Genomic DNA, 17,423 nt, shown 5'->3' with positions numbered 1-17,423 from the left:
TTTTATTCATCTATTATCTCGGGTATAATAATAGCTAATATTGTTATAGTAGGGGAGCCTTGGATGCTAAATTGGCAGTTACTAAAGCGTCATGAGGACATATATGGGCTTGTGAAGATTAGGTTCTAAAACCAAAAAAGTTAAGTTTTCCATTTTAGTGGGGATTTTCCATTTTTAATTTAATTTTCCATTTCCGAAAATCGTTTTTTCCGATTCTATCCATAATTCCAAAAATGTCTCAAATACAAGTTTCTCAATTTGCGTAAGAAATCCAAATCTGCAATAATGGGGATTCCTATTTAAGATTTTAAAGTACCCCCACCCGTGGGGGTTGTGTTTAGTGTCATTGGATAAATTTTTGAAAAATATAGAACACACATTTTTCAGTTTTTCGATCTGATGTTTATTTCGGGAAATATCGCTGAGTTCCTATTTAAAATTTTAAAGTTACCATCCACCCCTCCGCAGGGGGTCGTGTTTGGTATCACTCGATAGATTTTTGAAAAATATTTAACACCTATTTTTCAGGTTTTTGATCTGATGTTCATTTCGAGAAATATTCGCTTTTTTTGTGAAACTTTGTGACTTACTCATTGCCTTACGTCCCGCTCAAATCGTCAGATTTTTTAAATATACACCTGTTCTTCATGTCCTTACTTACATTTTCGTAATCTGACGTTTTCGAGTTTTTATAAGTATAGATTTTTTACGGACTGCCACCAACCCACGCCCCTGTCTTCAGAGTCTATATTTATATGGTATGGGTACATTTACAGGGTACAAAGTTTCTTCCCATGTGATTTTCTGACGTGCTCGAGTAACGCTCAATCCCCTCTTGGGCTCCCCTACCATTAGGGGGGATGCGGCTTTTATTGTTTAACCCCGGAACAGTCGCGCTCTTTTCTGTCACGTAATTGGTCGCGTGTTAGAAAATGTAGCAATACGAATATAAATACGAATTTAAAACAAATTTTTATTTCTAATAATTATTAAAGCCAATTGGTTCTCACTAAAGCCATAGATTCCACAAAAAAAATAAAAAACCTACGCATTACTACACTCTTCCTCGAGGCACTTAGGAGTGGAAAGTTATGTTGAAAAATTTTTCATCAAGTTATCAAAAGGATAAAATAAAGATTTTTAACAACGCGACCGATCTCGGGTTAAATAAAAAATAAAGAAAAAATAGTTAGGTTTAATATCTAAATAGTCCAGAAGCCACTGCGCATCCGCTAGGAAAAATATTCCGATTCGGATTTTTTGCACAATCTTACTCAAAACGGACTCCTTTTAACAAATTTGCATGTTGCCAGGACCAAAAGTGGGTCAAAAAATTTTTAAACGTTTTTTTTTTCTTTTTTCCTAAAATTATTTTTCTTGCATGAAATAAAGTTTTTTTAGGTTTTTTGGATCATTCCAAACAGAAAAGATCTTTAGTGACTTTTCTCTAAAGTTGATAGTTTTTGATATATAAGCGATTAAAAATTGAAAAATTGCGAAATTAGCCATTTTTAACCTTCAAAAACTATGTGAAAAACTGAAAATTTGAATGTTGCCAAGGTAGGTAGATATTCTTTTAGCATCAATTGATGAAATCCCGAAGAGTTTTTTGCAATACAATATTTAAAATTCCTTTGTTTTTTAATTGCTAATCAAGCGTGCGCGACACTATTTTATACCGACAAATGAAAGGAATAAATTCGTTATTTCGTAAACCGGCGACTTTAAGGAAAAATCCCGAAACAGGTCGATTTTTATTTTTAAGTTATGATATTGTGGAATATATGGTATAATAGTGACGTCATTCATCTGGGCTTGATGACGTTTTCGATGATTTTTTTAAATAAAAATAGGGTCGTTTGCTAGCTCATTTGAAAGTTTCTTCAATTCTCTATGCAGTAATATAAACATTTACATAATTATTTATACAGGGTATCCAAAAAATTTTTATTAAATTAAATTATTAGACAAAAAAGAAGTAGAAGGACACCCTGTATAAATAATTATATAAATGTTTATATTACTGAATAGATAATTGAAGAAACTTTCAAATGAGCTAGCACACGACCCCTATTCTCATTTAAAAAAATCATCGATTGTGTCATCACGCCCAGATGGATGACGTCATTAGTGTACCATATATGCCAGAATATCATAACTTAAAAATAAAAATCGACCTGTTTCGGGATTTTTCCTTAAATTCGCCGCGCCGGTTTACGAAATAACTAATTTATTCCTTTCATTTGCACCATACTGTCGGTATAAAATAGTGTCGCACACGCTTGATTGGCAATTAAAAAACAAAGGAGTTTTGAATATTGTATTGCAAAAAACTCTTCGGGATTTCATCAATCGATGTTTAAAGAATATCTACCTACCTTGGCAACATTCAAATTTTCAGTTTTTCACATAGTTTTTGAGGGTTAAAAATGGCCGATTTCGCAATTTTTCAATTTTTAATCGCTTGTATGTCAAAAACTATCAACTTTAGAGAAATGTCACTAAAGACCTTTTCTGTTTGGAATGATTCAAAAAACCTAAAAAAACTTTTTTCCATGAAAAAAAAATAATTTTAGGAAAAAAACAAGAAAAAAACGTTTCAAAAATTTTGACCCACTTTTGGTCCTGGCAACATGCAAATTTGTTAAAAAGGGGACCTTTTTGAGTAAGATTGTGCAAAAAATTCGAATCGGAATATTTTTGCGCAGTGGCTTTCTGGACTAAAAACTATTATTACGTTCAGTAAGTTGGTAGCTAGGTACCTGATCTTTTCCTATTAAAATTTCAAGAATTTTCTTTTGGACGATTTTCTTAACATCCTTAAATTAATGACTGGGAAAAGGAAAGTATTTTTGAAGTATGTAATATTTATTAATTTTACAAACATCTTCAGAGCTATGCTACAATAAAATATCTCATAAGCAACCAAATCTTAAAATTTTACAAAGTTTAACTTACCTACGTCAAATGTTTAAATAGGTACCGATATAAAGAGACCTATCCCACTTTTTGTATCCAAAAAATCCTTACGTAGTTTTTGAAAACTTTGTCGGAGGTTGAATTAATATATTTGAAAATGGTAAAAAGGTTAATCTGATTCCAAGAAATATTTTGAATTTATTATTTATTTTATAGGGCATCAATGCAAAACGTACGGACAGTTCAAAGAAGGAAGATGCTTTACTTGTAAACCTGGTTCAGGATGTGCTATTATGGGATATCACGCTGATAGCACTCCGGGATTATTAGATAATAATGAAATACAACCCCAGTCAAAATTGCAGGAAATGGTAGGATCAAAGTACTTTTTAACAACGGGCAAGGAATATCCATATTGTCGTAAGTAATATTTACTTTTATTCTCTTACCATTACTTGCTATATTGTATAAGTACTGTAAGTACAGGGTGTCATAAATAAATGGAAATATTTTAACTGTAGATTTCTGGGCTTAAAATATTAAGGTGTAACCCAAATCACGTAGTCCGAAAATGCTTCCTAACCTAAGAGAGCTACAGCTCTTTGAAGATGGCGTCTTTAGTTTTTTTAGATACCTCCATAACGATCCTATTTTAAAAAACGAAAACTGGTACGCCTATTTATATTCCAGAGATAAATCGATTTCATAAATTGCGAACTTCTAGTAGGTACCGCTCCTAGGTGTTCGTTTTGGGTAGGGAAACGGTTATTTTATCGCATAACTTTTTTGTCTTAACTTATGAAGTACCTATTTTTGACACTGGATTATTAAATTGTAAGGTATACTAGTATTATAAGGTACCGTTTTCTAGAATATTGATTTGAAAATTTTTCGTTTTTAGAACTTGAAAAAACATTTAAAAAAAAACACTGTTTAAAAACGAAAATTGATACGTTTATTTATTTTCCAGAGATGATTTTCTTTTTTGTTTTGGTCGGTTTTGGGTAGGTCAACGGTTATTTTATCGCATTATATCTTGTCTTTAATTTATAAGCATTTTTGACTCTAGATTATTAAATTATGAGGTAATCTAGTACTAAAGTTACTATTGCTTCAAGTCGGTAAAATACACTGTTTTTTCAAATAAAAAAAATGAAATTTTTTTTTAAACGGGGTATCCTACCGAATTAAAGCAAGAGTACCTACCTGTTAATACTAGAATACCTCACAATTTAATAATCCAGTTTCAAAACTGGATCCCTATCCAAAAGGGACGCCTATGACCGGTACTAGAAATTCGCAATTTATGGACTCGATTTATCTCTGCAAAATAAATAGACGTACCAGTTTTCCTTTTTCTAAATAGAAGCGTTCGGGATGTATAAAAAAAAACTAATTACAAGACGCCATCTTCAAAGAGCTCTAGCTCATCTCTAGCTCCCTTATAAACATTTTTGGACTAGGTGATTTGGATTAAACTCTAATATTTTGAGCCCAGGAATATACAATTAAAATATTTCCCATTATTAATGAAACACCCTGTATATCAGATATAACTAATCAAAATTAGATTTTGTTTCAATTGAAATTATTTTGCTTCAGATCGCATGTATCGAATTAGCACAGAATTGGCACATCCTCCATTTGCAGAAAATTGGGTGCAAGGCCACCTAAAAGCATCTATTTACAGCCCATCGGGTGTAATACACGCAGAATTGACACCATCTGGTGATATGAAACTGGAACATGGAGCTACATATACCACTGTTATATCCCATCCTGTCGATCTAGGCGGCAATGTTAGAAAAGTCGAACTTAGTTGGGAATATGACATGAATGTTCTAGAACCTAGAACATTATGTCTATTTTGGTGTAATGATCATTTATATGTAAGGAATGTTCTGGTAGAAGAAATGGAGATGCCAGGTAGAGGGTAAGTTTGAACATCAGTGGTAATAAAGATACCGTAATAAAAGTTTGTAATTAAAATAAATTGAACTGCGTTAAAATAAAAGTCAAACAATTAGGAATGCACGTCATAGATTTAATGACATCATAACCCACCGGTACAAACTTGACGGCAAACAAATTCAACAAATTTTTCCCCATATGTTAGTGTTTTCGCTACCGTCAAGTTTAAGAGGAAAGCGCTGTTGCCAAATAAAAAACATATTTATTTACCAAAGCAACTACCGGCTACACTGTTTCTCTTTGTCTTTATATCTCAGAAAATGAAGCTGAAAAAAAATGGCAAAACCTCGCAATTTTTTCGTCCAGCATCGATTTGTACAAATATTTTCGATTAGGCTCATTTCACCCTCTAGTTCATTTTCTATATTGAGTCGTTGTACGCTTTTGGTTTTTTAAGGGTGAAAACTACCTCTAATTGTGAAAAATTATAAAATAACATTTTAAACTTTAATATGGTCAACATTTGGTTTGTATTAGTTAAATACTAGTTGTTTTATGCTTCAGGATTGAATATCATAATATTTGAACCCTTAAAACCACCCTTGTTGGAGCTATATATAAAAAAATTATTTATCCTAAAGAATGATTTCGGCTTGCATCGATTTGCATAAAAATTTGGAATTAGGATCATCTCACCCTGTACTTCATATTCTATATCATGCTTAAAGGCTTTGATTATTTTTAGGAGTGTAAATTACCCCTTATTGTCAAAAATTATATAAAAACATTGTAAACCTTAATATGGGTAAAATTTGGTTTTGATTGGTTAAATAATGATCGTTTTATGGTTTAGGATATAATATCATAATACTTCAACCCTTAAAAAGCATCCTTAAAAACTTTGCAATTTTTATAAGTAATTTAATAGCTCTATACAAAAAAGTAGAATTGCGTAAAAAACATTTATTTCGATTTGAATGGAGAAAGTGGAACATATAACGTATTACTGCCGAAAAGCCGGTTCTGTGGTATTATATACATTTAAAATGCTCTATTATTACACGCCTAAGCGGGTTATTCGAATTTTTCGAAAAAAAAATTTTTTTTTATAAACATACACTCTGGACCAAAATTAACCGGCCACCTTCAAAATGGGTCATTTTTGATGTCTTATATCTCGTAAACCTGTTGTTCGATTTAAGTGATTATTTTAGTATGGTATAGCCTTATTCCTTGAAAATAGCGTTATAATAATACTGTTGCTAAACAGGTAAATTTTCATTGTATACCGGGTGTACGAATTAAACTGTGTTTTTTTCTTAAAGTTTGCATCACCCTGTGGAAAATTCTAGCGTTTATAAAATACTGAAATTAAAACCTGACTATAGCCTCATGTTTTCTCAACATTCTGTTTTTTTATTCATTCGCTTATGTTGGCTAATCAAAAAGTTAGGTAGTTTAACAACTAAACTGAATTCGCTCTATCGAGATTTACTTTGACACTGACGTTAGTAATTTCTTTTTTGAAAAGTTCAGTTGTCAGAAGTGACTGTAAATTACTACAAAACCAACGCACCTGCTCATATCCAATATTATTAATAGTAAACAGACATAAAAATAACATAAACCTTACGCCAATCAATAATTATTTATTTGCACCATTATAATGTATTAATAACAAATGCGAAAATTATTTATTGTACAAAATAAAAATATTTTGTAGAAATAAACTTCACAAAATTTTATGAGATTAGTAGACACTCCCACTATTTCTAATAATTCTTCTTTTTTAATGAAAGATTAAAGTTGATTTCAGTTGATTTTAGCAGTTAATAGTGTGAGGTAGGAATTTTTGTGTTGTATGTTTCCTATTCCGAATGTGTTAAAAAAAATCTCGCGAGAGCGAATGTAGTATAGCCATGTTTTTCATCAATACAGACGATTTAACTCACCAGCAAAATTAACCCCACCACCTTTATTATTGTTTGGTTTACATATGGAGACCTACACAGAGGAGAGGAATCGAGATAGGACGACCTTGAAATTTTTGTACACAATTTTGCCTGTTTGCTTGGTTTCTCGCTAGGGCGGCGGTGGCGTAGAAATAGATGCTACTTTTGCATTGGAGTGAATGTGAAAATTTCGAAAATAATTAATTATTCGTAGTTAATATAAGATTATTGGTTTTGGTGGTTAATATTATTTAAATATGAGTGCCAAGAAAGCTTACACTAAAAGAACTTGCTTCGTACCGGGATTTATATCGAGTTATCGTTCCGATAAAAAATTCAAAAGGGAACTTAACGAAAGTTAATAAAGACTTTTTATAAAGATTTGTCTTTATGTTATTTATAACGTTCGTGGATTAAACCTATTCGTTTGTATGTTATTTCCTTCGGTGTAAATAAAATTTGTGCCTATTATTGGTTTTTATTTTAACCTGAAAATTATAGTGATAATAGTAGGACGATCTTGAAAGTTTTTCTGTCGAAACAATGCATTTTTTGAGACAAAATATTTCAGAAAAATTAACATTAATTTTATAAAAGTCAGACTATCGTCTGCGTAGTTTATAGACATATATTTTTATTAACTAAATTTAAACATCTGATAGGTAAGCTTTCAGAATATAGATAAATGAAGTATTCAAAAGAAAAAGCAGTTTAAATTTTGATAAAAAGAATAATTAAAAAAAATTGATCAATAAACTTCAAATTATTTAAATAACTTTTTAAACTTTTTAAAAACAATTACGTACAGTTAAGTCAATTTTTTCAACTAACAAACTTTTTGATATCAGTTACAAAGATATTAAAAAATTAATTTGCAGTTGAAATACCATTGGTATATAAATGTGGCAGTTAGATAATGTGACAAAATATTTCCGCTTCAAAATAAGCTGTCCTACATATTAAAGTAATGACAAATTTAAATTTGATGTCACATCTCCATCTACAATGGTATATAAAGAATACACTTTTTACCACACGTCGATATGTTATAAGGTTAAAATAATTTATTTTTGGCATAAAACATATTCAGCTACAATCCACCAATAAATTAATGTCTAATTACGCTAAAAACAAAAATAAAATAAGTTAAATATTAAATAAGTCCATAAGAGCTAATGTATTTGTAGCACCTATTCGAACACTTGCGCCTCTAGCGGCGATTGCTGAAAGTTGAAATAGAGGTTGAAAAGTTAGCCCACAAACGATGCATTGCGTTTCCACTCCTTCTTACAGGTCTCCATAGGTTTACATTACCTGTGACAGTTTGTTTCCTAAATTTGTGTCATCGAAGGATTTTTGACATACAGTTGTTGTATGACATTGTTGCAAAATCTGTTTCCGTGTTAACAACAATTCTTGAACAATCCCGTAATTTTATATCATTGTTAGCAAATATTGTGTGTTGAGTTGTTAAGTTGGAATTTTAGTGCTTTTTTATTGTTTGTGATTTGAAAAATGCCACTCGTTCCAGCTGATGCTGCTAGGGCAGTGGCTTTAGTTGATGCTGGTTACAGTCAACGTCATATCGCTCTTATACTCGATGTACCCAGAACTACGGTACAATATGCCATTAGACGATTTCGGGAGACAGGATCATACAACCGCAGGCCAGGTCAAGGCCGACAACGATGCACTTCAGTTCGAGATGACCGCTTCATTGTCACCAAAGTATTGAAAAATCGCTTTTGTACCGCTTCTGAAGCTCGTAGGTCTCTTCTTGAGGTGAGAAACGTTAGTGTGAGTAGACAAACGATTAGAAGAAGACTGTCAGAAATAAACTTGGGGGCTTTCCGTCCAGCTCGCGCACCACAACTGCTCCCACAGCACCGCAGGGCTAGACTTCATTTTGCGCAAAAATATGCTAACTGGACTCTAGCGGAATGGAAGCATATACTGTTCTCAGATGAGAGCAGAATAACCCTAACAGGTCCAGATGGACGCCAACGTGTCTATAGGCGTCAAAATGAAAGGTTTGTTCCATGCGCTATAACCAAAACAGTGGCTTACCGAGGAGGGTCAATAATGATTTGGGGAGGTATTTCTTACGAAGCGCGTACTGATCTTGTTGTGTTCGGTAGAGGCAGTGTGAATGCCCAAGTATACGTGCAAGAAGTTCTCCAAGACTATGTTATGCCTTTTGCACAATTCATTGGTGATAACTTCAGACTAATGCATGACAATGCACGTTGCCATACAGCAAGATCTACCCGTGAGTACCTTAATGAGGTCGGGATTCAAGTTCTACCATGGCCAGCACACAGTCCCGATCTTAACCCAATTGAGCATATCTGGGACAACCTCAAAAGACGGGTAAGAGCGAGAGTACCAGCCCCTGCATTATTTGAAGAGCTGAAGACAGCTGCAGTAGAGGAGTGGCACAATATCCCCCAATCTGATATCCAGGATATCATGAATGGATTGCCAAACCGGCTTCAAGAAGTCCTAAGGGCTAGAGGCGGCAACACCCATTATTGATACCCAATTTTTTTTCAATTAGACTTCGATTTTCAAAATATTGTTAATTTGAATTTTCTTCTAGGATTTTATTCATTAGATTTTTGCTGTAACAAACGACTTTTTTTCAAAAAGATAATTTTTTCTCTTCCGCGGAGGTAGTTTTCACCGTATCCTTCATAAAATGTGGTCCAAGGTTAACAATTTCTGCAAATTAAAAGAAATACAAGGTGGGCGGGTAATTTTGTCGGTGAGTTTATTTATTACTTTAAAACCGGTTGAGACATGCACATGAAATTTGGTGGGCACCATTGGCGCGCATACGGGTATTATGATGGCTCATATTACCCGTATGCGCGCCAATGGTGAATATTAAATTCTTAATTTTATGTCAAAAATATGCAATAACTACGTCATAAAACTCACCAAATTGTATTTGCATATCTCAACCGGTTTTAAAGCAATAAATAAATCGTCAGTTTGTCAGAAAATTTTCAACACCCCCTATCTCAGAAACGAAGCATTTGCGGACATAAGTTTATAAAGCAAACTGTCATTATTTTTTCACGCAGAATTACCCCTTAAACTTTGCCAAAAATTTTTAAAAACACCCTGTATTGATAAAACACATGTCTAGTTGTTAAAGCACCTAACTTTTTTATTATTCAACATAAAAAAATCAATCAAGAAACAAAATGTTGAGAAAGTATGAGGCTATAGATAGGTTTTAATTTCAGTATTCTACAGATGCTAGAATATTCCACAGGGTGATGCAAACTTTAAGAAAAAAACACAGTTTCATCCATACACCCGGTATACAATAAAAATTTACCTGTTTAGCAACAACATCTTTACAGCTATATTGTTAAAGAATAAGGCTATAACATACTGAAAAAATCACTTAAATCGGACTACAGGTTTAGGAGATATAAGATATCAAAAATGACCCATTTTTAAGGTGGCCGGTTAATTTTGGTCCAGAGTGTAGCTCCTTCATTTTTGGCGATAAAAGTTTTTTCAAAAATGATTTTGTAGGGTTTTTGAAGGCTATAAGGTTATGTAAATTAAAATCCGTAAGGTCCCTTAGTTTTTAAGTGGGGTGAGTTTAAAGGGCTCGAATAAGGGGGTGATTGTTCGTAAATAGAGGTTTTAAACAGCTATACTTCGCTAAATATTCACTGTAAAGGAAATGTATGCACGGGGAAATTTTAGTTATTAAAAAACTATCATTTAGTATTGTATAATGTTTTTCGTATCTCCAGTATTTTCTGAGATATTTTGAAAAAAATGGTGAAAAATACGAAATTGCAAAAAATCAATTTATCTTTAAACTCCAATTTTTCTAAAATTAATCGTTCCACAGTAGAAGAATAATTTCGCGCAGTAGCCGATAGAGAAAGGTCTCGGGAAAGTGTACGCATGATGATGGTCAACGTCTGAATGCGACACTACATTTACAGAAGGGGAGCCACTTATGACTATCCTGGTTAGTTGATTCTTTTTTATTATGATAATGGTAGTATCTGTTAAGGAAATATCCCTTTCAGGCTTCTTGGAGTCTCTTCAAGTAATACGATTCTTTGACGCACACTTTACGTGTCCTCCTAAGCACGGTGAACGGCTCATATCATTTTTAGAAACGAAAAGGTCGTTTTTGGTGCCGAGATTCGAACTCGTACGGCTTAGGAGGCCAGTATATTGCCGCTGAGCTACGACGATCCACATGGGTAATTATAGGCGATTGAAGAGTACCACTGGCCCTGCTTACTTACTTGCTCCGTCGCGTTACAACCCTTCGTGGGTTTTAGCAGACTTGACAACATGCCTCCACTGTTCACTGGCCCTGCTCCCTTGCTTATATATAATGAGATTAGGATGGTTGCTCCTCAAAACACTCTTGGAAGAGTTGCTGTAAAATTAAATTAAAATTAAATTAGGGTGAGCATCATGCTTGCGAATCTGTGTAACATAGATATCACTTGCAGAAGAAGAACAGTATGACATATCTTAACCCCAGTATATATAACAAACAGTAATGACACTCTGCGACCTTGATGAAGTCACGCATTTTTTTCCGCGCATGCAGATTACGGCGAAAAGTCGCAGAACTCACTGCGCTTCTGCCTGCTTTTAAGTGCGTTCAATCTTGAAGGTTTGACTAGCATCTCAGCTGCGTAGTAGGACAGTTGCTGCTAATTTAAACTTGTATATTCGTTTCAATATGTTGCCTCTTGAAGCTGTTGGAACTACTGATATTCAAAGATTTGATAATTTATTTTTTGACCTATTTAATTCGTCTAATATTTCTAACCCTAAGCCCTACAATAGGACCTTTAGTAATTCTGATTACCTACCAGAAAGATTTTTCATTGAACGACCAGTCCGGTCGTAACTTTTCGTTATTCTCAGATGACATATAACAAGATGGCTGCCTCTACAAAACGAGACTTCAAAAACTTCAAAGGCGCCGACGAGAGTGTCACTACTGTTTGTTTTTAATCTATGTTCGTCCACTGGCAATTCTCATCCACTGCTTGCCCGCGACTTGTTTGATATCATCTGCCCACCTCCTCTGCGGTCTGCCTACTCCTCGCCTGTTCTCTCTTGGTCTCCAGTTTGTTAATCTCTGTGTCCATTTTTCGGGATTATCTCGGGCAGCGTGCCCGATCCATTCCCACTTGAGCCTTGCTATACGTTCTGCGACATCAGTAATCTTTGTCCTTTCACGAATGTCGATATTTCGAATCCTGTCTCTCAAACTAATCCCTAGCATGGCCCTCTACATCGCTCTTTTGGTTCTACTGAGATGCTCAAAGGTTTTCTTTGTAAAGGCTATGGTCTCCAGTCCATGCGTAGTTACAGGCAAGATACATTTGTCATAAACTCTACGTTTTAGACACATTGCATTGGTATACCTTTATTCTTATCTTTGGTTTTAATACTGTGTCTTAACTTAAAAATAAGATGTTACAAATCTGCGAATGAAATATAGAATATTATACACCGTTACCAAGTTACCAACAACGTAACTTTATTTCTAAAAGCTAAAAACACTACAGAAAAATAAAAAAATTCTCATTATGTAGGTTCAACGCAGATATTTTAATATTGTATTATTTTATTTTTAGGAAACGAGATGCCCAGTTTTCTAGCCGACTTTGTTCGAAAGGAAAAAAAGACTACGCAGATATCGCAAATCGAGGCAGAGGAATTTTTGTAGATTCGTGTTCTATAGACAGGTTTTCAAAAAGTTAGCATATATGGATGTGTATTAGAAAACTTGATTGATTTCGTAAATCAAAAACTTATTGCCTAACATTTTTAATAATACGTACACAAAATGTAAGAAAAAACAAAACTCGTAGTGATTGAGACTGTGTCATAAGATAAAATCTTGTTTAGTCATAGATCTTTTGTGTTTAAAGGCGTTTTTAAGAAGTAATTGAAGTGTTAACGGAGAAATGAAGAAGTAATAATAATATTTTGTATAAACTTTGATTATTCCTTTACTCTTTAATTATAAAATTGGCGAAAGTCAGATTGTGATTGAAGCCTAAATTAATAAAAATGATAAAAAGTATTATTGAAGCTGATGCTTATTATTTTAATATGTTTTTAATATATTTATAAATTTTATAAGTTTCAGAATCAGTATCAGTCTAGTGTATTCAGTATCAGAATACAATAGACCTTAACTCTTAACTCATCTAATGTCTTCTATTAATAAACATTAATTATCTTTCCTCTTCTTCCATTTAAATCCCAAATATTTTACGATCCTGTAGAGAGAACTCACTTGTGAAAATTCTTGTGAATTATTTGATATCAGATAACCTTTTGATACGAAAGCTGTAGGTAATAAGTTTTCTTCATCAATATCTATCATTTTATTAGTGTGATGTTTGATTTCTGTTTCTTTTTATTAATCCTACAACTCAAAAAGTTATATAGATATGATGAGTCCAAGTTTATTGTGACAAAAATTTTAAACATTCAGTTACTAAATACCATGCCATCTGTTTAACCAATTTTTAAAACTGTGATGAATATTTGAATAAGTCTTTTGAATTTTACTTTCCCTTTAAAACAATATATAATTTCACACTATAAAAACCCCTGTTTTTAAACCAGGAGGAGTAATTCAAATTTACTGCCCCGTAATGCTTGTCTGTAATAAGTAACTATTGGTCCAATCTCAAGCAAGTTTACTCCACTGGCACCTGGCTACACTGGCATTTTATAGGTTAATTAAGATATATCGGCAATTGTTTGTGTTTTCTGCGTTATTCCTTTTATTTTTAGATTTTTAGTCCACTTTTATATAAAAAACAGTTGTTTTTAGAACTCTTTAGATTAATATCATATTTATTGATTCCATCGAAGGCTGACATGATCAACCACAAAAGAAGATTTGTATTTGGTGATTTTTTTAGTGACTTGCTTGGATGTTAATATGTCTTTTTAGTCTACTCCTCCTAGTTTAAAAACAAAGAATAGTATTTTTAACAACTTAACAAAAATGTTATTATAATGCTTGACAATTTGCCGTTATGGAACGAAGAACAGTGGTTCCTAGATCACGTCTATTTCATTGCATAATCCATGCTAAAGAATCACCTGGCTCTTTTAACCCGGGAGCAGTCACGCCGTGAGAAAAATCTCACATTTTATCCTTTTCCTTGATAACTTGATGAAAAATTTTGCAACACTGCTTTCCACTGGTAAGTGCCTCGAGAAGGATCATAGTAATGCGTGGAATTTTTTTTATTTTTTTATTGTGGAATTTATGGCTTTTGTGAGAACCAATTAGCCTTAAAATTATTAGAAATAAATATTTTTAACATAACAAGTAAATAAAAATATTATAAAATAGAAATTTGTTTTAAATTCGTATTTAAATTTGTATTGTGAGATTTTTTCTCTACGCGCGACTATCTACGTGACAGAAGTGAGCGCGACTGCTCTCAGGTTAAAGCTATTATAGAATTAAGCTTATGCATTCATGTGACTGCAACATCCTGTATATAGTTTTACTTCTAGTTTATCATTTTATAAATGTATTGTGATATTTGTTTTTTATTATTTAAAAATAAATGGTTAAATTCATAATGCATTATTAATTATTGCTATCACCCATAATATAGTCCTGTCGCCAGGGGGGTTCAACGGCCTCCTTAATTCAGATGGACTTACCCAAGTTTTTTTTTATGTATTTTGACCCGTAGAACACGAATTTTTTTGGTAACAGTTGATCCGGATGTCGATAAGATTGTTGATAAGCAAATAACTTGAGGAATTACATAACAGCGATTTTTCGCAAAACAAAACATTTTTTTGTATTATTTGGGTGATTCTTAGTAAAAAATGTTCTTACAAGTTTTTTCGTATGATGCATAGTTTTCGAGATAAACGCTGTTGAACTTTAATAAAATCGAAAAAGTGCAATTTTTGAACCCGAATAACTTTTGATTAAAAAATAAAATAGCAATTCTGCTTACTGCATCTGAAAGTTCAAGTCAAATTCTATCGATTTTGGTTATTTGACTTGCTAAAAATTAATTTTTTATTGTTTAACAAAGCTATAAACACATAGTGTTTCCCTTGCCGAATTCATGCGTTTTATTGTACGTAATATACGTAGAAATTGTCTGTATGCGCGCCTACTCGTTCAATTTCAAATGATAAATGCATTGAAAACATCATTCAAGCACTATGTGTTTATAGCTTTGTTTAAGAATAAAAAAATTAATTTTTAGCAATCAAAATAATCAAAACCGATAGAATTTGACTTGAACTTTCAAATGTGGTAAGCAGAATTGCTATTTTATTTTTCAAGCAAAAATTATTCGGGTTCAAAAATTGCAATTTTTCGATTTTTTTAAAGTACAACCGCGTTTATGTCGAAAACTATGCATCCTCCGAAAAAACTTGTAAAAACATTTTTTGGTTGGAATGGCCCAAAAAAATACAATAAAATGTTTTGTTTTGAGAAAAATCGCTGTTATATAATTCCCCAAGTTCTATGTTTATAACAATCTTACCGACATCAAAATACCAAAACACTACCAAAATCATACCAAAATACATAAAAAGAACTTGGGTAAGTCCATCTGAATTAAGGAGGCGGTTGTACCCCCACTGGCGACAGGACTATAATGTTTTTGTCTGTTTAATCGATTATGAGAAAGCATTATATATTGTAAATCGCGAACTGATCATAAAATTCCTACACGAGTTGGGATTGGATGCCAAGAACATCAGAATTATCGCCAATCTGTATTAAAACCAGACAGGAACAGTACGTTTTCAAAATTTCAACTAAATAGAAAATTTCTCAATTAAAAAAGGAGTACGGCAAGGTTGTATACTGTCTCCAATATAGTTCAATTTATACATTAAGTCAAAGAAAGACGTACTCACAATCATTTATTACCAGAGAACGGCAGTTCTCGCCAGTGGCGCACATCCACACTCCCGTACATGCGACACTATATTTACACGAAATTTTCGATTTTCTAAATCTGACTGAATTAAAAATTGGGCCAACTCCCATCTTAATGTTCAGGAAAAGACTCACCCATTCATATGTCAACCATCCATTTTGGTCTACGGATGTGGATTTTACGGCCGTTCCTATTTAGGGTCTGTTTTTCGTTCTCGTCCCCAAAACTCCCAAAAACTTCGAAAATTTAACTCCGACCTTAAGGCTTCTGATAGTATTAATCGTTACCTTTCTAACGCATGTCTAATTTTGAAAATCGGTTATACCATTCAAAAGTTACCGAGCTCAGAAATATGACTCAATTTCTATTTAAAAAAGGGAAAAAGTTTGTCGATATGTATGTATGTATGTGGAAAAGTTAAACCGATCTGAATTTTTTTTTCTGTATTTGAAGAGGGTGTCAGGGCCGATTCAGAACCGATGTAGTTTGTGACTTTTGACCACCCATAAGCCAGCTATAAGACTTGGTAGGTACAAAACGGCATATTTTTTGGGGGTGTATATCTTCGGTTCAAGAAGAGACAGGAGAACTGCAAATACACCAAATCAATAGTATTGAGTTAAGCTTTCAAATGGTGTCTAAGCCGCCAGGATCACACATACACACGGCTCAGTATAGCCGAAAAACTGAAAAACTACACTTTGAAAATTTTGGTTTTTCGACAATTACTCAAAATTTCAACCTACGAATTGCGCCAATAACTGAGCATTTGTAGAAGGACCCTAGGCGAATCTAACGGTGTATACCTCATATCCGGGAAAATTCGAATTTTTAAGTTATAGGCTTCATAAGTATGATCAAATCTATTTCTTATGGGAAAACGGTTTTTCAAGCTCAATAATTCCTGTAATAGCTTCAGTTATCATACTTGACCTTAGATGCATCAGATACTACTTGTCAATACGTTTCAAACTCATGTTTAGTGATCAAAATCGGTTAAGCCGTTTAGAAGTTATTAAGATACAAAAGTATAATCCAATTAACGATTATTCCCTAAATGGTTTATGTAGTTGTAGTGGTTACGACGCTAAATTTGATCTGGCAACGGGCAATTCGAGTTCATTTACCAGCCATTTCAATATTTTTTTCAATCTATTTCGAATAGAAAAAAAATCTAGTGTACATTCGATGGACACTAGATCATTTGGGAGATAATGCGACAAAGGCGACTATTTATAAAGCTTAACGTGTAATCGAGAAACATTGCATTTAACTTCATACATTTAATTTATAAATAACTTTGAAAAACTCCTGATACAAGAATAAAAAACCGCTAAACGCCGTAAAAATGAGTGGCGCATACAATATTCCAGCTACAAAAGATCTGATATGAATATTACATGGCGCGAAAATGTATTTTCATTTTGATGCAAAACAAAATTCTAGTTTTATTTTAACCCATTTGCGCCGAGATTAATAAATTATTGATTTTGTATTATTTTTTGCAATATTAATAATGAACTGTGTTTAAATAATAAAAAACTTTATAAAATATTTTTTCTAAGATATTTCATTTCTGAGATATTAAGTGTTGCCTTAAAGCAACGCTAGGCGCTTACACTACCTAGTTTTTGTTGAAAATAATAAACCAAAAAATTAAAGCATTTGGGATACAGTAAAGTAG

The 17,423-nt window shown here is 32.9% G+C and overlaps 1 protein-coding gene across 4 annotated transcripts in view; it reads left to right on the top strand.

Annotated features, from left to right (window-relative positions):
- The window catches only part of LOC114334888 (pancreatic triacylglycerol lipase-like), a 221,183-nt gene extending 206,778 nt beyond the window's left edge, over positions 1–14,405 (top strand). For all 4 annotated transcript variants that reach the window (XM_050642969.1, XM_050642966.1, XM_050642968.1 and 1 more), the window contains 3 exons: positions 3,136–3,339; positions 4,522–4,852; positions 12,425–14,405. In XM_050642969.1, the coding sequence (XP_050498926.1) occupies positions 3,136–3,339; positions 4,522–4,852; positions 12,425–12,551 (662 nt within the window). In that variant the 3' untranslated portion in view covers positions 12,552–14,405. The remainder of the gene's footprint in view (positions 1–3,135; positions 3,340–4,521; positions 4,853–12,424) is intronic.
- The last annotated feature ends 3,018 nt before the right edge of the window (positions 14,406–17,423 follow it).

Source organism: Diabrotica virgifera, chromosome 2 (genome assembly GCF_917563875.1).
Source record: "Diabrotica virgifera virgifera chromosome 2, PGI_DIABVI_V3a".
NCBI lineage: Eukaryota > Metazoa > Arthropoda > Insecta > Coleoptera > Chrysomelidae > Diabrotica > Diabrotica virgifera.
The sequence above is the reverse complement of the archived record's forward strand: the minus strand, read 5'-3'. Positions and strand labels throughout refer to the sequence as shown.